The sequence below is a fragment of the Tribolium madens genome, unplaced genomic scaffold (assembly GCF_015345945.1).
Source record: "Tribolium madens isolate multiple individuals breed KSU strain unplaced genomic scaffold, Tmad_KSU_1.1 Scaffold_7;HRSCAF=85;Tcas5.2_LG10, whole genome shotgun sequence".
In the NCBI taxonomy this organism is placed as follows: domain Eukaryota; kingdom Metazoa; phylum Arthropoda; class Insecta; order Coleoptera; family Tenebrionidae; genus Tribolium; species Tribolium madens.
The window spans coordinates 8951846-8977837 of NW_025401050.1; the positions used below are offsets into that span (position 1 = coordinate 8951846).

A 25992-nucleotide genomic window follows, 5' to 3' on the forward strand; every position below is an offset into this window, starting at 1 on the left:
TGATTTATAAAAATTAATAACATCTATTTTTATTTTCTGAAATTTAAAATGCAATTATTCAAAACGAATTGTTATTATATAGTTTACGCTTATTTAGTAACAACTCAAACATTTCTTTTAAGTTTGACATCGAAACAAATTAGATTTGAATTAGTTTATATTAGATTTGTCAAACTATTATGTTTGACTTGTTTATTATTATTACAAAAAAATAAACACTAGTGGCTATTATCTATTAAATTCCCTTGCAACTGCAATTCGCAGTTCCTTAAACTCTCTTTATATGAACAGACATAGAGAAACAATATTGTTTATGTTCAAAAGTAACAATTTACACAAAATTTAGTAAAATTATGTAGGTATAAAACACCCGAATTAAACCTATCTATTTGTTCAAAAAATTAAACCACTCGCGGTAAAAAGACACGCGGTATTAAACCTCGCAAATAAACAATGGTTTAATTCATTTATGGTTTTACACAAAATAGAGAAGGCCTATTTCGTACAAAACTTATGTTAATTAATTTTATTTCGAAAAACAGTTAAAAAAATCTATTAAATTAATAATGATTAAAAATGTTATTCTTGATAAATGGTCACATTTTAATTGTACTTTACGCTACACTAATTATTTTTTTTTTGTAAAGTGGTTAGTTTACGAAAAAAACGCTTGGTTCCATACTTTTTATTCACCTGGTATAGATAGCTATTTTGTTTATGTATTGCAATCGAAAAGTTAAAAAAAATTAAAAAGTTTAAGATATTAGAAATTTCTTAATAAAGAAATGGTTTTTTAAGTTTCTAAAAATTCCTAAGTTGGAACAATTTATAGTTTTTTTAACATTCTAAAAGTAAGTAAAATCATAAACGTGCACCAAATTTTGGGTTAAAAAAGTCCAACAAAAATAAAAACAATGGTTCACGAATAATATGTATAGGCTATGCATATACACACAAATATTTAAAAAAAAATCCAAAAATTATTTAAAAATTATAAGCACATGTTGCCGATTAGGGAGGTATATAGCCCCCTTGGTCCTCCCCTATGAGTAAAGCTAACTATATTAAATTCCTGTAATTTCTTTGATAAAATCGAGATATGCAACAACGTTAGTGTAGACTCCAGGATAATTAGTTTTTGCACATCCTTCGCCCCAGGAAACAACACCAGCAAGGACATCACCGACGACTAATGGACCACCAGAATCTCCTTGGCAAGAATCTTTGCCATCTTCACCAGCGCACATCATAGTACTGTTAGTATACTCTTCGCCGTATGCTTTTGTGCACTCCGCGTCATCGAGGATTTGGAGAGTAACACCTCTTAGTACCGTAGACTCTGTGTCTTCCTCATCATCTATGACCCCAAATCCTGAAACAAAAGCAGAAGTACCAGGTTCCCATACTGTATCAGAAGATGGAAGAGAGACTGGAGATACTTTAGATCCAAATTCTAGAGAATCTTTCAACTCCAAAATAGCAAAATCGTTGTCACGAGTAGTAAACTTGAAGTCAGGATGTCCATAAACTTTTTTCACATAGACTATTTGACCTCCAGATTCTTTATTACTAGAACCGGCTGAAATTAATGCATTATACGAAAACGAAATCAAATTTAAAATTCCACTAACACTGTGGCGGAGTGAGCTGCAGTGATAACATATTTTTCACTTATTATTATCCACTGAAAAACCCATAGCCTTCAAGTTCAACGGCTACTTGCCAAGGTACTTCAGAAATATCGATTTCATCACCACCTACAATTCTATCGTCCGAAAAAACCGATGAAACTAAAAACAATATATACTATTTTTGTGTTTTAATACCAAAATTACAAGAAAAGATTGTTGTAAGGAAAACAGCAAACAGAAATGACTTCATTTTTTTAATGTTGGTCTCCGGCAACTAAAGGACTGCAGTAAATGGACCACGTCCAAAAGCTTTAAATTGTAAAATTATGTACATCAATGCAGTATAATACATATAAATATTAGAAAAGATTTTTCATTTTCCGAGATTCAACCGTGTAATGTATATAATGTTTTTCGCATAATCGAAATAAAGAAGAAAATATAACAACACGATTATACGAAAAATGTTTCTTTAATTATCATATCAGTAGTTTATTTTGAAACTGTTCTAACGCAAATTATATATTGCGATTTTCTCTCTTTATACCTATTCCAAGTTTTATTAAATTAAAATTAAATATTGGAAGATTTTCAAGTTTCTGTACAACTAATACAAGTATCTGAAATACAGTTTTTGCGGACGAATCGTTGCTGAGTCCGCAAAAACGTTTTAGGTACGTGTTAAAAACAACATTTTGTGTTAAAGCTCCCAAAAAACGCAACCGGAATCTATAAAAATTTCGAAATGATGCGGGTTAAAAAAATTTTTTTAATACAATACGGAAGCGTACACAAAAAATTGAATTTAAAATTTTATTTTTTTACAGTTTTTTAAACCCTATCTTAATCTTTATATCTACAACTAAAGCAACAGATATACAGGATGTTTCAAAACTCGCCCCTAGGAAACAAGTAAGAAAAACATGTTAAAAAATTCTATCTGTTAAAATTTCGAAATTATGGGGCTCTAAATTTTGCTCTTTGATCCTATTTATTTCTGTTGGAAAAATAATATTTCATGTTTTTTTGCTGTAGGCTATTGGATGAGGAAACAAAGAAGCTGTATTCTGAATTGTAACAATGTTTAAAATTATTTGTGGCTTTTATTGGCAAAAGTTTCTGTCCCATTACTGAATAATTATAAAAAAAACATATACAAGATCATCGGTAACATTAAATAAACATAAAAAAGTCAAATGTCAAAATTTTAATTAAGTTTTTTAAAATTTTGTTTTTCTTTTTTTCAATTTTTATATCTACAACTAGTGCCATTGAGATAAGGTAAGAGTGATAAAAGTAACCTGAGTGTTTGTCTCCCGAAAAAGGTCGTTTCAGAATTATTGCAGTTTTTTTTACTTACTTATTTGAAAAAATGCACAGTATAAAATTATTGTATGACAAAAAGTGTGCAGCTTACATGTATTCATACCATTTTTATTAAGTACATACTTACGTCACACCCTTATTTTTTTAATAAAAAAGTGGCTAATGAGGCTTATTTATCTTTAGAGTTTATTGTCATTTTTATAATTTTATGCAACTTTAGATATTGTTTGTTCGTTTTCGATGTTAATAAGTAACAAGGAATGTGAAAATGTGCAAATGGCCTTTTGTAGACAATAGTAGATACTCCTATATAATTATTCACTGTATCGAGCTTGTAAAAATATCGAAAAATGCAAACGGTATCTAAAATAATGTAAAATAGTTGAAAATAATAATAAACTCTAAATATAAATACGCTTCATTAGCCAATCCTTTAATAAACACAAATTGGTTTTTTACGTAAGTACTTTTAAAATTTACGGATTACGATATATCCATCATGAAATTAAAAATGTTTTGACTTTTGTTTCATCTGTAGCTCCAGTCTCGCTCCCACCTTCAAACATAAAATGAAATCCTGGCACTTTGGTTCTTATTACCGGTTGGGGAAAAACGTACGAAAAAAGTCAGCAACTTTCTTATTGCCTACAAAGCGTTTTTGTTGAAATTAGCAGCGAACAGTATTGTAAAAAAAATACGGAGAATACTATACTACTACTAGACTATTACTAGCAACATACTAATAAAGTAATAAAAGAAGTGATCGAATTTTTCTATGTTCCGAATATCTTATCTTACTTGAAATTTTTTGCTGGTGGGTTCTGAAACACCCTGTGGATACATATTACAATACCAGCAGTAAATGGAAATCTAATTATACAGTGAGCAGCAAAATTATGGTATAATCTTATTTATTAAAACTGAAAATATTATGTTTTGACAAGAATGCTCGAACAGGACAATTTTCTTTTTAAAAAATATAAAATTCTCAACTTGATTTAAAAATGTATATTTGAGTGATAATAAGCCTGACCCCATTTGAACTGCAGCCAGCAATACATTTGCATAGGCTTCATGGATTTTGATTGTGAATTTTAAAATTAATAACACATAAAGTCTGTTTTTTTTTTAAATGGAAATGCCAAACAGTTTTAATGTTGGCATCATTAGTAAATTCATCCATGGTAATTTTAATAAAGGAAGATGGCAGTTCCGGTTTTTTGAATTAATTTGAAAACAATGTCATTAAACGTCAACACAAAAAATCGTCTAAGAAAATTTAGAGACGAAACACTAAAAAAAGGAACAAATTTGGTACCTAACAGTTTTTCGAAATTTGGAAACGAATAGTTCGCAAGCAGGAAGTTACAAAAAGGGCCCGTTAAAATGTAGACGCAATTTGTAATGCAGGTTTGCTAAACATTCTTAATTTTTAGCAAAAAATTGGCAAGAATACAAAATAAACATGAATGAGAAAGAACCTCGGGAAGAACGCAATTAAATTAGTGTCTTGTGCATCGTTTTTGAGGAACGAGTTGAAAAAGTAACATTTTTGAAACTAAAGCTGAAGAAGAATTTATAAAATGCATCAACTTTGAGCTCATTTCAAACAATTACACAAAATTTATTGCCAATTATCATAATACCTACTTGTATCTTTTGCTAAATAACTTTTTTCTGTAAATACATCTTTTTTTTCAAAGTTTTTGTAGCAAGAATCTCATTTTTGTCCACAACATTGTACTTACTTGTGGTGTGTTTGTGTCAAAATTATTAGCACTGAATTCTGTCTTTAGACCTTAGGTAATGATGTCTGTCCTCAGATATTCAATTATTGCGCTTTCAAAGAGCACACAAGATTCATAAAAGTCAAAATTTTGACAACTTCTCAATTTGAACACATAACCATAATTTTTTAACAAAATTTCTAGGGACAAAAACAAAGAGCAAACAAAATTTGTGGCTATGGAGACAAGCTGCTACCAATTTTTTCACCAAAATTTTGACTTGGTAATTTCCATTTAAAAAAAACAAACAAACTTTAGTTATCGCGTAACTGACACAAAGAAATTGACAAGACAGGAAACACAGTTTTTAAGGTTATTGTCTATCTACCATTGGAAAACACTTTCAAGCCTTTTTGGAGCTTTTCTATACAGGAAACATTGTCTTTACAAAGCTTCAACCGCAGAAGCATTTTTCCCAAATTCGCCATAAATGAGAATCAGATGTTTTCTCATCGTTGGAAATTTTGCTAATCTCAGTTGTGACATGGTTGTGGCAAATAAAATTATCGAGGCAAGGCTATTGTGGATTCATAATTCGGTTTTTCAAACAATGCGATATCTAAAATATCCACGTTAATTTTGCAAATGTATTGTGGATTGTATTTTCAATTCCGTCAGGCTCATTACTACATACTTGTGAAACACCTACTATATTGGGTTTTCATTTCAAATCTCTATAACTTTTTATATTGAGTAAATAGATTTTCAAGCGATGAGGATCGCGAGAGGGAAGTTCAAAACTATAATTTAAGACATTTTAGGTTTCATACCATTGCTATCCTTATTTTGAGTACGTATTTCTTCTAAAACTTATTTTCTTATAAAATAATTTGTACAAGGCTTTAATTATCAAATTTACTGAAAACTTGGTGGATCAGATTTTGAAAATCTGGTGCGCAATTTTTTCTAGTGATAAATAATTTTCATTACGATGCACTTTTAATGCAAACATAAAAATAACAAGACCCATTGAATTGTCAAGATAATATATGCTGTTTTTTAACATTTCGTTTGTATAGTAAAAAAAAATGCCCACAAAATTGTAATAAAAACCGACTATCTCGCAAGTAGTGTGACTTGTCAAGATGAAGTCGTTTTTATTAGTTCCCTTTCTGGTAGCAAGCATTTCTGGTAAGTTTTGTTTTGCTTTTTGTAAAAGAAAGTATATAGATGATTTTATTTTTAGCATTTCCGTCCGATTTTCAAAAGAATGACTCGCGAATTGATAATAGAATCGTAGGTGGGAGATGGATGTCCATCTATGATGTTCCCTGGCAAGTCTCTGTCCAATACAACAAAGCCCATATATGTGGAGGTTCTATAATAAGTGACAAATATATTGTCACCGCTGCTCATTGCACCGATGGGTTGGTGAAACTTTAATTTAACCCAAATAATTCTCTCTTTTCTTTAAGATTCTCTCCAAATTTATTTTCTGTCCGTGTTGGAACCAGTTTTCACGAGTTTGGTATAAACTACAAAGTATCAAGTATATATCAACATCCTAAGTATTTTCACTGGATTATGGGTTACGATATTTCCATCATCAAATTGAAAACTGTTTTGACTTTTGGCTTAAGTGTAGCTCCAGTCTCGCTCCCACCTTCAAACACCAAGTGGAATCCTGGCACTTTGGTTCTTATTACCGGTTGGGGGAAAACGCACGAACTAAGTCAGCTATCTTCTTATTTCCTACAAGGCGTTTCTGTTGAAATTAGCAGCGAAGAGTATTGCAAAAAAATTTACGGTGAATACTATATTACTAATCGTGTGTTGTGTGCTGGTGTTCCTGAAGGTGGCAAGAGTGCTTGCCAAGGCGATTCTGGTGGACCTTTGGTTGTCGGAAATGTCCTTGCAGGTATTGTTTCATGGGGTGTTGGATGTGCAAGACCTGGTTTTCCCGGAGTTTACACTAACGTTTCTGCAGTTCGGGATTTCATTGAGCAAATCACAGGAATATAATTTTGCAAGAAAATCCAATCCAGATGTAACAAACTAGTAAAGTAATAAAAGTAGTGATGAAATTTTTTAAACATTTTTTCCGTGTTCCGAGTATCTTATCTTACTTGGAATTTTTTTCTGGGGCAAGGGTTCTGAAACATACAAGTTACAATGCATATACAATAACACTTTTTTCAAAAAATCCAAAAACGGCATTAAACGTTGAGGTAATATGTGGGGTCCAATTTGGTGATCTTCAATGATCGCTGCCCAAACATTTAGTGAAAATCGGTCTTGGAAGTGCGATGTCCGTACACTAGTTAATTTGGGTTTGAGTAGTTGGCCATAATGACTTGATTGACAATTTGATTCAAATCGATGTGCACAATTCACCCGAAAGCGGATTAACGACTAACTAAACTGACACGTGTAAACAAGTGATATTTTTTTGGACAAAAAGTGTCCTTTTTTCTGTATAAAAACTTTCACTGTCAACATTCAATGTAATTTATTTTCATTGATATTTTTGCTTCCAACTAACAAGGACAGACACACTGAACGGCTCGTGAAAATCACAGGGGGGAAATTGCAAAAATAAAATTTGGATACGGAATTTGTTTGGTCTTCAATTCGACTTTTCATAACACATTCTCTTAGTGGTTAAAATATTTGCTCGCAATCCACAAGCACCCTGTACAGTGAGCAGCAAAATTATGGAAAAATTTTATTTAGTAAAACTGAAAATATTTTGTTTTGACAACAGTTTTCTTTTAAAATATACAAAATTCTTAACTTAATTTAAAATTGTTTGTTTTTTGTTGATATTATTTCACTTTTTTGGTGATTTTTTTTCGAAAACTGTATGTAATATTTAATATTTTGGTGTTGTCATTTCGACAATTAAAAGATCTATCGAATTGATTAAAAAAACTAGGGGTTTCCATTGAAAAAAATATCGATGACATCATTACTCAAAAACCAAAAAGTGTAAAATTTTAAATCAACTTGAAAATTGTGACCTGACCCGTACGAGCATTTTTGCCAAAACAAAATATTTTCATTTTTAATAAGATTATTCTATAATTTTGCCGCTCACTGTTATACATCATTAAACGTAGATAAAAAATAGTCTATAAATAAAAAACATCAAAATTCAGGACTTTCAGGACTCGACTTTGGTTTTGATTTTGATTGGCGTCAGAATTGCTAGCCAGATTAAGTAAAATAGGAAGTTGTGGATAAATAAACAATATGAAGAATTATCTTTGTAATTTATTAAATAAAGAAATTTGTGAAGAAATTAAGTTACTTTTATGAAAATTCCTGAAATATTGTACTACATTACTATTACTATTATAAAATACTACTTACTATTATAAAATATAATACTCCTATATGAATATTCACTGTATCGAGCTTCTTAAATATAGAAAAACACAAACGATATTTAAAGTAATGTAAAATTATTGAAAATAATAATAAACTCTAGAGATAAATACGCTTCATTAGCCAGCCAATCCTTTATTATTATTAAACACAAATTGGTGTTTTACGTAAGTACTTTTAAAATTGTAGATACGTAAATGTATGTACCTTGCACACTTATTATGATAAAATAGTTTTATTCCATGTAATGTCCCAAGTAGGTAAGTGACAAACTGCAATATCACTTCTTCTTGCCCATTTAGCAAACTCCCACCATTTTACTATGTTTTTGATAAACGACAAAAAACTTTCTAAATTTTAGATCTTTTTAAGTGTCTAACTAAAAACATATTCTAGGAAGATATATCTTTATGATGAACCAAATATTTTTTGAGAAAATCTCAAAATATCCATTTTGTGGATGTTTTTTGAGAATTCACAGACTGTTTTCACAAAAAATACATTTGCCAACAGATTAATAACATAATATTGGGAATTATATTCTAACTTACCACTTACTCAACTACCAAAAAAATGACATTATTTTCGTTACTTTTCTTTCTTATAGCAAGCTTTTCTGGTAATTTTTTTAAACGTACTGAAACACAAAATACAGTGTTGGTTCTAGTTTCATCGGTTTCCTGTAACCCACAAGAAAACAACTTTCTAGTGAAAAACAGAATAGTAGGTGGGGATGAGGTTGACATCTCTGAAGTTCCTTGGCAAGTGGCTCTTCAAAATAATGGTAACCATTTCTGTGGTGGTTCTATAATAAGTGAAAAATATGTTGTCACTGCCGCTCATTGCACCGATGAGTTAGTAGAACTTTTGATTTGATTTCTATTTCGTGTTGTGCGTTTATTTCAGAATCCTTTTGGAAAATATAGCAACTCAAGTCGGTTCCAGTTTTAAACAGTCTTCAGGTCAAATAGTCGGCGTGAAAAACATCTATCAACATCCTAACTACATTTCCTCGACTAACGATTTCGACATTTCTATTTTGGAATTAGAAAGTCCTTTAGAATTCGGATCTGAAATATCTCCAGTCTCTCTTCCATCTTCTGACAAAGTATGGGAAGTTGGTACTTCTGCTTTTGTTACAGGATGGGGGCTTACATCTGAGGATGGTTCAACTTCTTCGCAACTACGAGGTGCTACTGTTCACATAATCAGTAAATCGGATTGCATAGTTGCATATGACCAAAATCTTATTACAAGTCGTATGTTATGCGCTGATAATCCTAAACGTGGCAAGGATGCTTGTCAAGGAGATTCTGGGGGTCCAATGGTTGTTGGTGATGTTCTTGCAGGTATTGTTTCCTGGGGTGAAGGATGTGCAAGACCTGATGCTCCCGGAGTTTATACTGACGTTGCTGTACTTCGCGATTTTATCAAGGAAAATACAGGAATTTGAAATTGTAAAATGAAAAAATAAAGATTGAAATAATCACAATCATGTATTAGAATTAAAAAAATAGAGCTCTATGTTTAAAAAGTATTAAAAAAAGTTCTACGCCTTTAGAGAAAACAATCTTTAAAAATAATAAAAATAGTTAAGTTTTTGAAAAACGAAACGAAAGTGTTAAGAAATGTAAAACTTGAAGAAATTATTAATCCACTACCTCAAATTTGAAAAACATCTTTTTGAACAAACTAAGTAAAATAAAATACTAACATTGTCTTTGTCAAGATGTCTTTAACTACAACTTTTACAACATTTCTTGCGTTATTCATTAATTATTTTGCTATCAAATATTACAAAAATTATTTGAGATAAAAAAATAAACAAAACCATCTTAAAGCAAATTTTATAGGCATTGATTTTGTAGAAAACATTTTTTTGTAAAAATAGCACCTTAGTGCTAGTTTTCTAGTCCCACTCATAATCCATAATAAGTAAATCTGGTGATACACTCTATTAATTTTTCGTCTAAATCCACCGTTTCAATAGTTTTATTCTAAAGTAAAACTACCACACACATTTAAGAACAAAACCGCGTCACTACATTGTTTATTAGTGTAATATTTGTTAAAATGGCGAAGAAAACGACTGACTCAATCAAATAACCATTTTTTTTACTTTTTCAAGAAAATTAAAGATGGGGTTGTGAATAAAGTAGTTATAAATTTCAGTGGAGAGTCTCATTTCTGTTGAGATATTAGAACTTATTCTCGAAACTTTCTATATTTCCCTTGGTATGTAATATACTATTCATTACTCTATTGTAAATAACTATCAGGTAATTTAGTATTAATTTTGACATTTACTCCCCAGCAGCCCCCAATTTTGAAAATTTTTTTTGTGTCGCAAAAACAGATCATTGAAAGGCATAATTTGTTTACGAATAAATCAAATTTAATGTTTTAATTATTAATTTGTTTAATCGCATATGAGAGCACTTTTTGACTTAAATATAACAATAATTATAAATCACAAATTAAATAATGAAGCTCAGGTTTTTAATCACCAATTGTTTGTCATGGTTACTAATCACAAGTTATCAAATGTATCATCCACGTGCGTACAGTCTGTGCCATTAGTAATGTGACTTTGCCAAAATCAATAATAACACCGAGCAAATTACAACTTGTTTTATTTATAACAATCGATACCAAAGTCTAATTAATTTTTTACGCAAAAACACTTTGATAACATTTTGAAAGCCAACGGCGCTTAAGTAATTTGGCAAACTTGCAGAAAAAACTAATTAACAAATAATATTTTGTTTACCAGTTCAGTATTCTGAGTTTCAAAAACCCATGGTAATTAATTAATATTGATTAGTCGATAAATCATTACGACAAATGGAGAATTTCAAAATATCCATTTTTTGTTTTCAAACGAAAGAAGTGAAGATTATTGATGTTAAATCGCGGCTAACACGATCTAGTTGAAGCATTACGATTGAAGTAAACAACTGTATTGATTATTTTATCCTAATTATTTTATAAGGCAGTGACCTCAAGAATTTACACTTTATATTGTCATTAGTGCATTATGCGTGTGTTAGAATTCCATGTTGGAAAACATTTTTACATTTTCTTGCAATGTAACGTATGCATAGACAACCCATTATACAGAATGGTGGAGGGGGAAACACGCAAATACTCACAGCGGTCTTCGAGAGGAGAAAATATTGACCAACTCACCTGAAACAAAAAAAGACATTAATTTCAGTAAATACACGAAGAAAAAGTTATTAAAATTTTCTAAAATAGTGACAGACTGTCAACTGTCAACTTTCAAGGGTAATATGATTTTTAGAAAATGATGATCAAAAAACGACTACGAGTATAGCACAGTTTTGTTTTTAATAGAATGACCCTTTTTCTCAATTGTAATGCAAAAAAAACATAGATTTTTATAAGAATTCATAGGTAAACAACACAAAACGACGACAAATATTCAACTACAAAGTGATCTACAATGAAATGTTGAAATGAGATAGCAATCTGGTACGTCTTTCGAATTATTAATTGATCCACACGCATAAATAAAAAACAGACTTTACATAGTTCAGTTCGTATATACAGAGTGCGCCAGAACTCGCGCCCCAGAGAAAAATGCTATAGAAGGTAAGATTTCAGGAACATGGAAAAAATGTTAAAAAAATTTTATCTATAAAAATTTCGAAGTTATGAGGGTTTAAAATTTGCAACTTTGACTCTATTTATTTCTATTGAAAATATTTTCCAAGTTTTTTTGCTATAGGCTATTAAAAAACATCACTTTAATTTCATTATTAGGGGAATAGTTTATCCAAAAATGATTTTCGATACACAGGTCATTAATTCCAATTTAATAAATTATTTTATATTTTAATCAATGGAAAAACATACATAAAACGATAAAAACCTATGTAATAATTGGGAGAAACATGCAAACATATCTACATTCCCAAATTTTTTATTTTCAATAATCTCACGCCTCAAACATTAATAGTATATTATGTAACTAGTGCTATAAATGCCACTTTAGACATGAGTGCTTAATAAAACGAATGTTTATAAAGAAGTTTATACACGTGTTACATACTATACTTTTTCTACGACCACCACAAAAAATACCGAACTTAAAAATTAAATTAAATAACAAAGCTAACTTCAGTCCGTGACTAATAGAACTTAAAAGATGATAATACGATAAAGTTTTACAAACTCTTAAGTTGAAACAATTTATAGTTTTTTTTACATTTTATGCACAGAATTTTGGATTAAAAGGATCCAACAAAAATGAAAACAATGGTTGTATTTATAACAACATACTATGCATCTACACACAAATATTTTTAAACCTTTAATAGACATAAACAAAAAAAATCAAAACTTTTTTTAAAATTATAAGCCCACGTTGCCAATAAGAGAGGTATAGGCCCCTTGGTTTTCCCCTATGAGTAAAGCTAACTATATTAAATTCCTGTTTTTTCTTTGATGTAATCGCGAAGTAGAGCAACATTAATGTAAAGTCCGGGAGTATTTTTTTTCCCACATCCATCGCCCCCGGAAACAACACCAGCAAGGACATCACCAACGACTAATGGACCACCAGAATCTCCTTGGCAAGAATCTTTGCCACCTTCAGAAAAACCAGCACAAATCTTCCTGTCAGTATAAAAATTCTTGTATCTTTTTTTGCATTCCTCCTTATCGGTGATTTTGACAGTAACACCTTTTAGTACCGGACTATCTGTACCTTTCTCTACATCTATGACCCCAAATCCTGAAACAAAAGCAGAAGTACCAGGTTCCCATTCTGTATCAGAAGATGGAAGAGAGACTGGAGATACTTCATCTCCAAATTCTAAAGAATCTTGCAACTCCAAAATAGCAAAATCGTAGTCAAAATTTTTCTCGTTGTAGTCAGGATGTATAAACATTTGTTCCACAAAGACTCTTTGACCTCCAGATTCTGTTATATTAGTACCGGCTCGAACAAACATAAATTTTTCAATGCCAATCCATCTGAAATTAATGCATTATACGAAATCTAAATCAAATTTAAAGTTCTACTAACATTTTAGTGCAGTGAGCTGCAGTGATAATATATTTTTCACCTATTATTGAACCACCACAAAACTGCCCAAAGTTATCAAATTCAAGCTGTACTTGCCAGGGTACTTCAGAAACATCGATATCATCACCACCTATAATTCTATTTTGCGAAAAAACCGATGAAACTAAAAACAATATGAACTATTTTTGTGTTTTAATACCAAAATTACCAGAAAAGATTGTTGTAAGGAAAACAGCAAACAGAAATGATGTCATTTTTGTAAATGTTGATCTTCAGAAAGTAGAGGACTGCAGTAACTGACCCACATCCAAAAACATTAAATTGTAAAATTATGTACATCAATACTGAATAAAATAAATAACAGAAAAGATTTTTCAATTTCCGAGATTCAACCGTGTAATGTATACAGGGTGTTCCGTTTTTATTGTTACAAATTTAAACAGGTCATAGGATATTCAATTCTAAGCCAAAGTTTCCTATAAACATGTATAGAAAAATGCTTGATAAGGGAGCTACACCCCCTGAAAGGGGGCTAATAGGTTTTTGCTAATATTTCAGAAACCATTTAAAATAAAATTACAAAATTTGGTACAGATGATAATCTTTATACACGAATTCAAACATCAAATTTTGGCTCTAGTTTCTTTAGTTATGCATTTACCAAAATGGTGGTCACTTTGAACAACTCCTTTAGATTTAGGCAAATTTATTTAATTAATGTTATTATTGTTACTGTAATGTAATGTTAATTAGTTGAGGTTGATTAAAAAATATGAATTTCTTGCTTTTATTATTCTGTAAATTCTGATTTATTTGAATGTTGTATTGGTGTGTAACATAAATTTTAAATTAATTTTATTCAAAAACAATAAGTCGTATCGACACAAGAGAGACTTTTCTGTGATAAACTATCGAACTTAAGATTTTGTTGCTGAAAGTACCGAGAAACTAAAGCCAAAATAAATAGGGTATTTTTTTACCTTAAACTCCCCCAGTTTCGTACGCCCCTGATTAAAAATTTCGACATTTGATGTTTGAATTCATTTAGGTGTATAAAGGTTATTATCTGTACCAAATTGTGTAATATTATCTTAAATGATTTCTGAAATATTAGCAAAAACATATTAGCCCTCTTCCAGGGGGTGTAGCTCCCTTACCAAGCATTTTTCGATACATGTTTATAGAAAGCTTTTGTCTTAGAATTGAATATCCCATCACCTGTTTAAATTTGTAACAATTAAAACGGAACACCCTGTATAATGTTTTTCGCATAATCGAAATAAAGAAGAAAACAACACGATTATACGAAAAATGTTTCTTTAATTATCACATTATTAGTTTATTTTGAAACTGTTCCAACGCAAATTATATATTGGGATTATTTTCCCTCCTTATACCTATTCCAAGTTTGATTAAATTAAATTTAAATATTGGAAGATTGTACTGTATTTTCTCAAGTTTCTGTACAACTGTAATAAAATACAGTTTTCGAGGACGAATCGTTGCTGAAATACAAGAAGTCCGCAAAAACATTTTAGGTACGTGTTAAAAATATTTTTTTGTTAAAGCTCCCAAAAAACGCACACATCTCTTATTAATTAAAAAAATTTCGCCACCATAGGAACCAAATTGACTTTCTCGTCCTGAAAAACTGTTTTTAAGAACTGAGTACCTAAAACAACCATTTTACGTACTATTTATTGAGTCCGGAATCTATAAAAATTTCGAAATTATGCGGATTTAATTTTTTTTATACGGAAGCGTATACAAAAAACTGAATTTCAAATTTTATTTTTCTACAGTTTTTTAAACCTTATATTAATCTTTTTTTTCAACTAAAGCAACAGACATACAGGATGTTTCAAAACTCGCCTCTAGAAAAAAAGTAAGATAGGAACATGAAAAAAATGTAAAAAAATTCTATCTATAAAAATTTCGAAATTATGGGGGTTTATATTGATCCTATTTATTTCTGTTGGAAAAATAATTTTTCATGTTTTTTGCTGTAGGCTATTTGATGAGAAAACACAGAAGCTGTTTTCTGAATTGTAACTATGTTCAAACTTATTTATGGCATTTATTAGCAAAAATTTTTGTCCCTTTTCTGAATAATTATAAAAAAACATATACAAAATCATCGGTAACATTAAATAAACATAAAAAAGTCAAATGTCAAAATTTTAATTGAGTTTTTTTTTAATTTTGTTTTTCTACATTTTAATTTTTATATCTTCAACTAGTGCCATAGAGATAAGGTAAGAGTGATAAAAGTAACCTGAGTGTTTGTCTCTCGAAAAAGGTCGCTTCACAATTTTAAATAACTAAGAAAATATTGCAGTTTTTTTACTTACTTATTTGAAAAAATGCACATATAAAATTATTGTATGACAAAAAGTGTGCAGCTTACAGGTATTTATACCATTTTTATAAAGTACATTCTTACGTCAAACCCTTATTTGCTTATTTATCTTTAGAGTTTTTTGTTATTTTCATAATTTTATGCTATTTTAGATAATGTTTGTTTGTTTTCGATGTTAATAGTTATTTAAGTAACAAGGAATGTGCAAATGGCCCTCTGTAGACAGTAGTAGATACTCCTATATCAATATTCACTGTAACTATCCTTTATTAAACACAAATTGGTGTTTTACGTAAGTACTTTTAAAATTGTAGATACGTAAATGTATGTACCTTGCACACTTATAATGATAAAATATACTCTTATTCATATTAATGTGCATCAAGTAGGTTGTAGAATTCTAAATGCATTTTTAATTTAAAGGCCGATTCACACAAATAGTGTCACTAATGTCATTCAGAACAAATTTAATCACATCAATAATGACAAAAATCTTTATGTTTGCCACCCTACGCTAATTACGTTGTTAGCTTCGATTATTTTTTGTTTTCTCAAAATCTGGGGTACACATTTTTAGGGAGGGTTGAGGTTAAGGTTGTTTGAATTTTCGCATGGTCTCCAATTTTATTGTGGAAATTCCAAGTCATTTTTTTTTTAATTTTCAAGAAAAATAAAGAGGGGGTTGTGAATAAAGTAGTTAGAAACTTCAGTGGAAAGTCTCATTTCTGTTGAGATATTAGATTATTTTCGAAACTTTCTAAGTTTCCCTTGGTATGTAATGTAATTCATTACTCTATTGTAAATAACTATCAGGTAATTTAGTATTAATTTTGACATTTACTCCCCAGCAGCCCTCAATTTTGAAAAACTTTTTTGTGTCGCAAAAACAGATCATTGAAATGCATAATTTGCTTACGAATAAATCAAATTTAATGTTTTAATTATTAATTTGTTTAATCGCATATGAGAGCACTTTTTGACTTAAATATAACAATAATTGTAAATCACAAATTAAATAATGAAGCTCAGGTTTTTAATCATCAATTGTTTGTCATGGTTACTAATCACAAGTTATCAAATGTATCATCCACGTGCGTACAGTCTGTGCCATTAGTAATGTGACTTTGCCAAAATCAATAATAACACCGAGCAAATTACAACTTGTTTTATTTATAACAATCGATACCAAAGTCTAATTAATTTTTTACGCAAAAACACTTTGATAACATTTTGAAAGCCAAAGGCGCTTAAGCAATTTGGCAAACTTTCAGAAAAACTAATTAACAAATAATATTTTGTTTACCAGTTCAGTATTCTGAGTTTCAAAAACCCGTGTTAATCAATTAATATTGATTAGTCGATAAATGTAGAATTTCAAAATATCCATTTTTTTGTTTTCAAACGAATGTTGGCGTTAAATCGCGGCTAACGCGATCTAGTTCAAGCATTACGATTGAAGTAAACAACTGTATTGATTATTTTATCCTGGTTATTTTATAAGGCAATGACCGCAAGAATTTGAACTTTATATTGTCATTAGTGCATTATGCGTGTGTTAAAATTCCATATTGTAAAACAATTTCACATTTTCTAACAATGTAAACTATGTGTAGACAACCCATTATACAGAATGGTGGAGGGGGAAACCCGCAAATACTCACAGCGGTCGTAGAGTGGGGAAAACATTGACCAACTCACCTAAAACAAAAAAAAAAAACAATTTCAGAAAATATTCAAAAAATGAATTATAAAAATTGCTATTAAAATATCATTAGATACGAGTGATGATAATGATAAAAGAGCACATTTTATGTATACAGGATGTCCCATAGAGCTGGTAAAGTCCATTATTAACCTTTGAATGTTAAAAAATAACGTGTCCCAAAAATACGTTATCATGCAAACTTTTTTTTTTAATGAAGTTGAGTATTTCCACTTACCGTTTTCTTGTTTAACGGCATATTTACCCAAGACAGAAATCATTTATGTTCCAATTCAAATATTTTGAAATTTGACGCTTCAGTTGTGTCAATTATGCCAACCAGTATTACCAAACATATAAAAAGAATCAACGCCTACCCTAATTATAAATTCAAATGATCGCACGGTATTATAAATATTAAAAATTCTATTCGAGTATAAAAAACACAAAACCCAAAAATATTTTTTGTTAATCCGGCGCATCCATCATATACAGACTGTCCGGAAAGTTGCCCAAATAGCCTGTAAATAGCCTAATAAATTTAGAAGAGGAAACAAGAAAGCTGTATTTTAAATTGTAACTCTGTTTAGTGTTATTTGTGGATTTTACAAGCAAAATTTTTGTACCTTTACTAAATAATTATAAAAAAAAACATATACAAGATCAACGTCAAAATATAAAAGTCAAAATTTTTTGACACTCCCTGTCAAGGAAGTGCGCGACTTTCCAGACAACCTGTACGTTCATTATTATTAAAACCCACAACCATTTATAAAATTCATATTAAATTATTGTTATCATAACATCATATCATTTATGTAAAAAAATATCATATTCAAATCACTTTAAATTTCTCAGTCAGTTTCAAGTAACAAAACAATTGAGTTTTAGAAATTTCCAAGATTAGTAAAATAGTAAAAAAAACGTTACTGAAAAAGCTTCCATATTACTTTGTAATGAAATAGTATATTAAAGAACGTGTTTCATAAGGCAAGTTTTGTGGAACGAGTACAGGTTTATGAAACGAGCAGCAGTTTGAAATATTAGAAAAAATTTTCTTACAAAATTTATAAAAAAAAAACAAAATAATTTACACTTGCAGTTAACTTTACCTCGGCATAAAAGTATTATGGCTCTTAACAGCAACGTTTTTCATTGTATTATATTACCATGTTAAAGAAATAAATTTTCAAACTTAAAAAAAAGTCAAAATTTGAAGGTTTAAAGTGTCAAATCTGTCAAAAAGCCGGACGTTAAAAGAAAAGTAGGCTGTTAAAACTTAATAATAGTCGTGTGAGTTACTAGGGTATTATTGACAGCTTTACAATTGTAAATTGTTGAATGTTATTCATACCATAACAATACGGAACGACGACAAATATTCAAATATTATTATTTTGTTTATACTAGGTCAAAAAAAGAACCACATAAAAAAGCTATGATCTAATAAGGATAACGGCAATCTACTTTATATTCAATTTATGTCAAATATTTTTTTTCACAAAAATTGCCATTTCGACAAAAAAATATCACATAACGAAATTTTAATTTCAAAACACAATCACACTTTTTATAGCACCTTAATTTTTATTAATTAATATTTTCTGTAAGTAAAAGATTAAAAAAAAAACGCTTCGTATGTCAAAACTCACGGCCCAGAGAAAAATTTCAAGTAAGATAAAATACTAGGAACATGGAAAAAAGGTTTAAAAAATTCTATCTGTCAAAACATATTGACACTTGACATTTCTTTTGTTTATACTGATGATCTTGTATATGTTTTTTTATAATTATTTAGTAGTAAATGTTCAAAAATTTTGGCAATAAAGGCCACATTATAATATCATACAGAGTTACAATTTAGAATACAGCTTCCTTGTTTCCTGTTCTAATAATTTAACCTCTCATAACTTCGAAATTTTTATAGATAGAATTTTTTAACATTTTTTTCATGTTCCTGGTTTCTTACTTTGTATGGCATTTATCTCTGGGGCGCGAGTTCTGGTGCACCCTGTACAAGTATACTTACATAGTCAGTTTGTATTTATTGTTACAAGTTTTATATTTTACCAATATTACTCTCAAATAATTAATACAATAATACAATAATTAAAACAAAAAATCCAGTATTTATTAATAAGACTTTCTCAGTTGATACAAGACAAGAGCATTCGATACTGCTTTTTGAATCATCTAAAATCGCAAAAAAACACAAAGAAGTAAAATGAAACGACTTACTGATAAAAAAAAACTGTTAGCCAGAGATATTCAGCATAAACAACAGTCTTAGGATGCAAAGAATTTGTCAAAAAAGTCAAATAAATCTTTCGATTTTTAATATTCCAAAAGTACCAAGAACATACACCAAGTATATCAAAAATGCATCCACTCAGAAACAGAACAACTAAAATATAAGAATCGGGATTTTCACCCCAGGAACTGTATTTATAAGATGTTGGCCAGCTAAACTAAAAACACCAATCATTAAAACAACACAAGAACTAATTCCAAAAACTAAAACAACACAAGAACTAATTCCAAAAACTCGAATCTTCAAAATTGGACACATGCCATCCTTGAACTAAAAATCAAAAATGATTTTATGTTAGAAATTTTCATTGTCTTACATTTAACACGAAAAAGAGTACACTGGTGGAGCAAAAAAGACCTAAAGGCATAAAAAAGGCATAGCAATTTTAACGAATCAACCAACTTTGTTATAAACCTGAAAGTTGAATTGGTTAAATTTGACACAAATTAAATTATTTAAACCTTATTAAATTAACGTGTTGTTTAACACAAAAACACAGCTCTTTATAAACCTGTTCTTGGTATAAAGTATTGTATATTTTTTGCCTGTCGGTTAGAAACCTAACATTGTGTGGAATTTCCTCGAGATAATCCTTCAAGAGAAAAACTTGCACTTCCAAGTGCAAAACGCGGTACAAAAGTGTAAACCCAAGTCTAACTCCAGCGTAGCACAAATAAGGAAATCCAGAGAAAAATACAAAAAATAGGGAACAAATGCCAGTTTACCAAAATATTCGTTAAAAACTCGCACACAAAGAAAAAATTCACTGTGATCTACAAAAATCGGTAAATACACAACCATAACCAAACCAACTAGGATTACAATCACCAAATTGGAAATATTAATTATCACGGCTTTTTTGTTGACAATGTTTTGAATTTCCCGAGGAGCCTCATCCAAAGATTACGATATTTCGCAAAGAATTTCGTAAAGCTCAAAAGTGTCTGATTCAAACTTTGTGCAAAATATCATTGCATTTATCTAATAAAAAATGTTAAATTGATAAAATTAAACCCAAAAACTTACGTAACCAGAAATCACAAGAATTGTGCTGTATCGTGTAATCAAGACTAAAATGGGTAAATAAATAGTAAATCTGCAGAAAGTAACACATCAAATGAAAAACTATTGAAAAATTGTTGTAATATTTAGTGATTTTCCAGTAGCCAAAATCAATAAAAATTCGTTTCAGCAGAATGAAACGATCGTTTGAATCTAAAAACAGGGTTTATTAACAAAGAATAATTTTGATATTTACCGTTAAGACGTTGTGGTATCTTTTTCTCAACTTATTATCAAAATTATTATCCAAAATTAATTAATTATTATCCAAAAATGATTTTCGATGAAATGGCAATTACATTGATCTTCTAATTTTATTTGCTGGTAATTAACTTAAAAACTTTTACACAGGTTGTTAATTCCAATTTAATAAATTATTTTTTGTGAAACAAAATAGCCACTTTATTTTTACATAACTACTATGTTATTATCTAAATAGTAATAGTTAAAATTTCTTTTAATTAGTAAAGTACAAATTTTGATGTTAGCTTTCCCGGCGCATCCACCAATTATTTATCCCATATAATGTCAAAACTAATTTTCAACAAATACTGTTAAAAATATTTTTTCAATTTAACATTTCACAATTCTAAAACCTCATTAAAAGTCTTGGGAAACTTCTCTAATCAAGTTATCGCAATTTTTAATTTTCATTACAATTTCTTGCATAATAATCCATTCTTCATTACAAATTTCACATTTCTTGCCATTTAATCAAATTTGATGTCTTTAATAAAAAACAAAAACTGTAACAATACAGCGCTCAAGAATATTTAAATAGAATATTAAGGAATTAAAAACAGTTAACTACAAAGTTGAAGACATTTTTAAATAATAAATGAAAATTTGAAACCATACATTAAAAGCTAAAGCTATTTGTTATTCGATCAACTAAAAATTCAATAATTCAATTCATAGAGTGCTTAGAATTTTTAGCAGTTTAATTATCACTTTTATTACGATTATGTTTTTTATTTTTTATTTATAGTGGAGATTCTTAACAGTCACTTTTTCTCCCATTGTGTTAAAAATCGGTCACCTATTTTTATATATAAATGACAGTCAGTGTTTTTTTAATTATTTTTATTAGTAAATGTTTATTTAATATAGCAAGTAAACGTTTCCTGGAAAAAGTTTACGGCATGATAAAACTAATTCAAATGAATATTTGTAGTTTTTAAACATTTAGAACTTCATTAAAGTAAAAACATCAAAAGAATGGCTTGATAAAAATCACCAGTAGGCTTAATAAATAAGTAATAAATTTCATTCTATATAAAAAAGGATTGCTATTTTATAAGTTAGTAAAAAATGTCAACCGAAAGCGAAATGCTACAAAATCTTCCTTACTATTATTTGTTGAAAATTGGTATTGTTTTCGGATATTCTAAAATAGTCAAACTTGTCAATATTCTTGGCATAATAATTAATTCATCCACTATATTATTACAAGTATATTACATAAAACAGAATTTTAGTAAAGAGCTAATTTTAAAATACGGATGTGGAATATTATTGACAATTTATGTAAGTACCTTAAAAAAACCAAATGTACAGGGTGTAACAGTTATATGTGATTAGTGACCAAATTTTATAAAAAAATTGAAATATTTTTTCTTATTCTTAATCATAGTTTTTGATTAGTAACTTATTCTAATTTTATAATTATAAATTAATTTTCTCAGTATACATTTAAGTTTTTATAGTAAAACTCAATAACTTACTTCTGATAAAACCTATATAACGGGTGTTTTTTTTTTAATTTGGCGTTGAAAGTTTGACTGTGAACAAACTATCATATTGAAAGTTAGTAATAAAAAATTTGGTCATATCACTAAAAAAATAAACACCCGTTATAAACGTTTATTTAATATACAATAAGGTTTATATGCTTGTAGACAATAGCATCACTGTTGATTGAATTTCTGATTGAAAAAGACGTAAAAAAATTGCTTAATGAAGCAACTCGTTTAATGTGGGCAATAGATTTTTGTGGTTCAAAAGTCGAAAAATTAATCCTCAAACGTGTTACAGTTATAAATAATATTATTTATTTTATGTCTGCATGGTTTGTCGTCATGGGTATTATCATGCTTCCGATMTGGGGAGATCACAGTGAATGGTTTTTATGTGATGTGATTTTTAACGAAAATTTCGAGACTAAGGGGAAAATTCTTTATTACCTCTCCAGCTGCATCAGCTTTCCATTAGTTGCATTCTCAAGTATGCGATTACCGGGGATTTTATTATGCACAATTTTACAAACACATATGCAAATCATTTTAATTAATCAAAAACTTGTTCAAATTTCTGAAGACGTAGGCAGTTTAGACAACATAAGGATAGTGGAAGATAAATCTTATCAGAAAAAAATTTATAAAGACTTGCGTTTGTGTATTTCACACCATGTCGAGATAAAGAGGTACATGCGTTCAAAATTTGGGATTTTGTGTTTAAATATTTGTTGCAGATGGCTTAAAAAAATTCTTAAACTAGTACAACCAATATTTCCGGTGTATGTTATCTTGGGATCTTTAAATTTTATATCACTCTTGTTTTTCGCAGTCTATGTAAGTTTTTTCTAATTATTTCTTCTAACTAAAAAAACTCACATTTAAGGGTTTGCATAATACTAGTTATCTCCTCAAAGCTCGTGGGTGTGTCGTTTTAATTATTTGTTGCTTTGTTTTATGCATGTATGCTAAAGCTGGCCAAGCACTGAGTGATGAAGTAAGTACATAATTTTTTTTTAATTTTTCAAAAAATTGTGTTTTAGACAAGTCGTGTTTTTGATACGTTGATGACTTGTCCCTGGTATCTGTGGGATCAAAAAAATAAAAAAGCTTTAACAATTTTTCTTTCCAACTCTTTTCAACCTGCTACTATAACAATAGCTGGCATGACCTTAAATTACGATTTTGCTGTTGATGTAAGTAAATAATTATTATTAGGGTCATTCCAAACATTGCAGTCGAGTTTCAGTTGCTGAAAACTAGTACTTCGTATGCTCTTGTGCTTTACAACATGAAAAATTAAAATTTTGCTGCAATCTTTCACCTCTTCATAATGTTTAATACTAAATAAAACTAAATAATTTATATCACCTAAATAATTCCTTGTCAATTGATAGGTTTATTTTAATAACACTCTGTATATTTACTGCAAGAAGTTTTTTAATAATTTTTAAATTAAATTTTATCAATTTAAAATTTAATTTAATTTTTGTTTTCTTTTCTTAATTTTTGTATCGGCTTTGGTTTTAAAGTAAAAAATGCTTAAAGTAATTTGTGCCGTAATGTCAGCAATAATTTGACTTTTTTTGACAGAAAAATCATCACAAAAGGTAAATTGCAAAATTTATAACATAAAAAATAATTTTTTTGTAGTTGCTTAGCCCGGCGCATCCACCAATCCAAACACAAAACATAATTCACCACAAATATTGTTAGAGGTCGTTTTTTATATAATATTTTCCCTACTCCCACACTTTAATTGATTCGTTAAATAAAAAGTTGTGTAAAAATGTGTGAAAGCGATACAAAAATAGAGAACTTAATTCTACACAAATTTACACTTTTTGGTTATTGAATAATGACCTCATCGACATTTTTTTAAATGGAACCCCCAATTTTTTGGCCAATTTGATTGAACTTTTAATTGTCGAAATGACAACACCAAAAAAGTTTTCGAAAAAAACTCTGAAACATTTCAACAAAAAACAAACATGCAATTTTAAATCAAGTTGATAATTTTGTATTTAAAAAAAATATTTTTAGTTTTAATAAAAAAGATTATTCCACCGCTCGCTGTATTTCACAATTTTCCTAGTATAAAATGTCTAAGAAAAACAATTTCCTAAAAAACTTCCTTAATCGTACCATTAAGCGCAATTTTTTATTTATTTTGGAATTTTCAAAAATTACACAAATTCTTGCACAATAATAAATTATTCATCTTCATTACATACGAATGTTAATTATGCATAAAAAAAATCTGCTATATTCATAGACCATAACATTAGAGCTCAATAATTTTTAAATAATAAATTAAGTAATTAAAGAGAGTTAATGGCAAGGTTGAAGTAATTTTTAAATAATTAATCTAAGACTAAAATCAGACATTAAAGAGCTAAAAGTAATTTTTTTTAATTCAATCACTTAAACACAGTGTTTTTAATTTTTATTCAATTTTTTGGCTTCTGTTTACCATAACAACATTGATTATTTATTACTTATTTGATAAAATTACAAAATTTGGTACAGATGACAACCCGTATCCACCTAAACGAATTCAAAGATAAAATGTTAAAATTTTTAATCAGGGGCTTCGTAAATTGAGTAGGTTTAGGGTAAAAAGTACTCTATTTATTTTGGCTGTAGTTTCTTGCCACTTTCAGCAACAAAATTCTAAATTTCATAGTCTTTTTCCCATACACTTACCGATTTTGGGTAAAATCAGTTTTAAAATTTATGTTATAGACCATAAACAGCATAAAAATTAAATTTGTTTTACCATTTAAGACGCTCCTGATTAAAAATTTTGACATTTCATTTTGAAATTCGTTTAGGTGTATAAAGGTTATACCAAATTACGTAGTTTTATCTATTCTGAAATAGCACTTTTCAAAACATGTTTATAGGAAACTTTTGTCTTAAAATTGAATATTTTATCATCTATTTAGATTTGTAAATAAAAACGGAACACCCTGTACATTGTCATTTTGGACACTTTGCATAGTTAATGTAACAACTAAATTTTTCTTACAACTCGACTAAAATTATTTCATATGAATATTCGTAGTTTTTAAACATTTAGAACCGTTCATTAAGGTGGAAACATTAAAAGAGTGGCTTGATTATAGTCACCAGAATTTTTATAAATAAGTAATAAATTTCATTCTATATAAAAAAAGCATTGTGTTTCTCTAGTTAGTACTTATGAAATGTCTACTGAAAGCGAACTTCTAAAAATCTTTCCGTATTATTATTTGTTGAAAATTTGCATTGTTCTCGGATATTCTAAAATAGTAAAACTTGTTAATATTTTTTGCATAATAATTAATTTGTCCGTTATATTACTACAAGCATATTACATAAAGCAGAATTTTAGTACAGAGCTAATTTTAAAATACGGATGTGGAATATTTTTAATGATTTATGTAAGTATCTCAAATACAGGATATAACATAACAGAAGTTGCAGAATTTTTTAAATTACAAGTTTTTTTAAGATTCATGAATTAAAACCCATTTCTGTAGCACCTGTAATATTTTTTTAAGCTTTTTGTGCTTGTAGATGACAGCATCAATGTCGGTTGAATTCTTGATTGAAAACAAAGCTAAAAAATTGCTTAATGAAGCAACTCGTTTAATGTGGGCAATAGATTTTTGTGGTTCAAAAGTCGAAAAATTAATCCTCAAACGTGTTACAGTTAT

The 25992-nt window shown here is 29.0% G+C and overlaps 6 protein-coding genes across 9 annotated transcripts in view; 3 read left to right on the top strand and 3 right to left on the bottom strand.

Moving 5' to 3' along the window:
• Window positions 1-25992, bottom strand: part of LOC123009974 — a 75367-nt gene that overhangs the window by 26411 nt on the left and 22964 nt on the right. The window lies entirely within an intron of this gene.
• LOC123009981 (trypsin 5G1-like) lies at window positions 671-3053 on the bottom strand. Its single transcript, XM_044406581.1, has 3 exons — window positions 2992-3053; window positions 1632-1790; window positions 671-1579 (listed from the first exon to the last, which is right to left on the bottom strand). Exons 2-3 carry the CDS (start codon window positions 1660-1662, stop codon window positions 1065-1067), a joined length of 546 nt encoding a protein of 181 aa, XP_044262516.1. The 5' UTR covers window positions 1663-1790; window positions 2992-3053; the 3' UTR covers window positions 671-1064.
• On the top strand, window positions 5735-6773 carry LOC123009979 (trypsin-1-like). Its single transcript, XM_044406579.1, has 3 exons — window positions 5735-5875; window positions 5931-6111; window positions 6160-6773. The coding sequence occupies exons 1-3, from the start codon at window positions 5830-5832 to the stop codon at window positions 6704-6706; spliced, it is 774 nt and encodes a 257-aa protein (XP_044262514.1). The 5' UTR covers window positions 5735-5829; the 3' UTR covers window positions 6707-6773.
• LOC123009978 (trypsin-3-like) lies at window positions 8310-9596 on the top strand. Of its 3 annotated transcripts, XM_044406577.1 has the most exons (4): window positions 8315-8331; window positions 8585-8690; window positions 8739-8925; window positions 8978-9596. In XM_044406577.1, exons 2-4 carry the CDS (start codon window positions 8645-8647, stop codon window positions 9522-9524), a joined length of 780 nt encoding a protein of 259 aa, XP_044262512.1. In that variant the 5' UTR covers window positions 8315-8331; window positions 8585-8644; the 3' UTR covers window positions 9525-9596. The 3 variants fall into 3 exon arrangements, with proteins under 3 accessions (XP_044262513.1, XP_044262512.1, XP_044262510.1); XM_044406578.1 differs by lacking the exon at window positions 8585-8690 and having other exon boundaries at window positions 8310-8331; window positions 8727-8925; XM_044406575.1 differs by having other exon boundaries at window positions 8323-8690.
• On the bottom strand, window positions 12344-15506 carry LOC123009980 (trypsin-7-like). The gene is made up of 4 exons (XM_044406580.1): window positions 15476-15506; window positions 13333-13420; window positions 13125-13287; window positions 12344-13072 (listed from the first exon to the last, which is right to left on the bottom strand). Exons 2-4 carry the CDS (start codon window positions 13376-13378, stop codon window positions 12520-12522), a joined length of 762 nt encoding a protein of 253 aa, XP_044262515.1. The 5' UTR covers window positions 13379-13420; window positions 15476-15506; the 3' UTR covers window positions 12344-12519.
• LOC123009976 lies at window positions 21870-23594 on the top strand. The gene is made up of 6 exons (XM_044406573.1): window positions 21870-22085; window positions 22457-22980; window positions 23029-23128; window positions 23178-23288; window positions 23335-23487; window positions 23541-23594. The coding sequence occupies exons 1-6, from the start codon at window positions 21870-21872 to the stop codon at window positions 23592-23594; spliced, it is 1158 nt and encodes a 385-aa protein (XP_044262508.1).

Coding starts and splice junctions, on each gene's coding strand:
- LOC123009981 (XM_044406581.1), bottom strand. CDS start 1,662: ATGTTATCACTGCAGCTCACTCCGCCACAGT. Junction 1,580..1,631: donor GCAGCTCACTCCGCCACAGT/GTTAGTGGAATT, acceptor CATTAATTTCAG/CCGGTTCTAGTAATAAAGAA.
- LOC123009980 (XM_044406580.1), bottom strand. CDS start 13,378: ATGACATCATTTCTGTTTGCTGTTTTCCTTACAACAATCTTTTCTG. Junction 13,288..13,332: donor CCTTACAACAATCTTTTCTG/GTAATTTTGGTA, acceptor TATTGTTTTTAG/TTTCATCGGTTTTTTCGCAA. Junction 13,073..13,124: donor GCAGCTCACTGCACTAAAAT/GTTAGTAGAACT, acceptor CATTAATTTCAG/ATGGATTGGCATTGAAAAAT.
- LOC123009978 (XM_044406577.1), top strand. CDS start 8,645: ATGACATTATTTTCGTTACTTTTCTTTCTTATAGCAAGCTTTTCTG. Junction 8,691..8,738: donor TCTTATAGCAAGCTTTTCTG/GTAATTTTTTTA, acceptor TGTTGGTTCTAG/TTTCATCGGTTTCCTGTAAC. Junction 8,926..8,977: donor GCCGCTCATTGCACCGATGA/GTTAGTAGAACT, acceptor CGTTTATTTCAG/AATCCTTTTGGAAAATATAG.
- LOC123009979 (XM_044406579.1), top strand. CDS start 5,830: ATGAAGTCGTTTTTATTAGTTCCCTTTCTGGTAGCAAGCATTTCTG. Junction 5,876..5,930: donor TCTGGTAGCAAGCATTTCTG/GTAAGTTTTGTT, acceptor TTTTATTTTTAG/CATTTCCGTCCGATTTTCAA. Junction 6,112..6,159: donor GCTGCTCATTGCACCGATGG/GTTGGTGAAACT, acceptor CTTTTCTTTAAG/ATTCTCTCCAAATTTATTTT.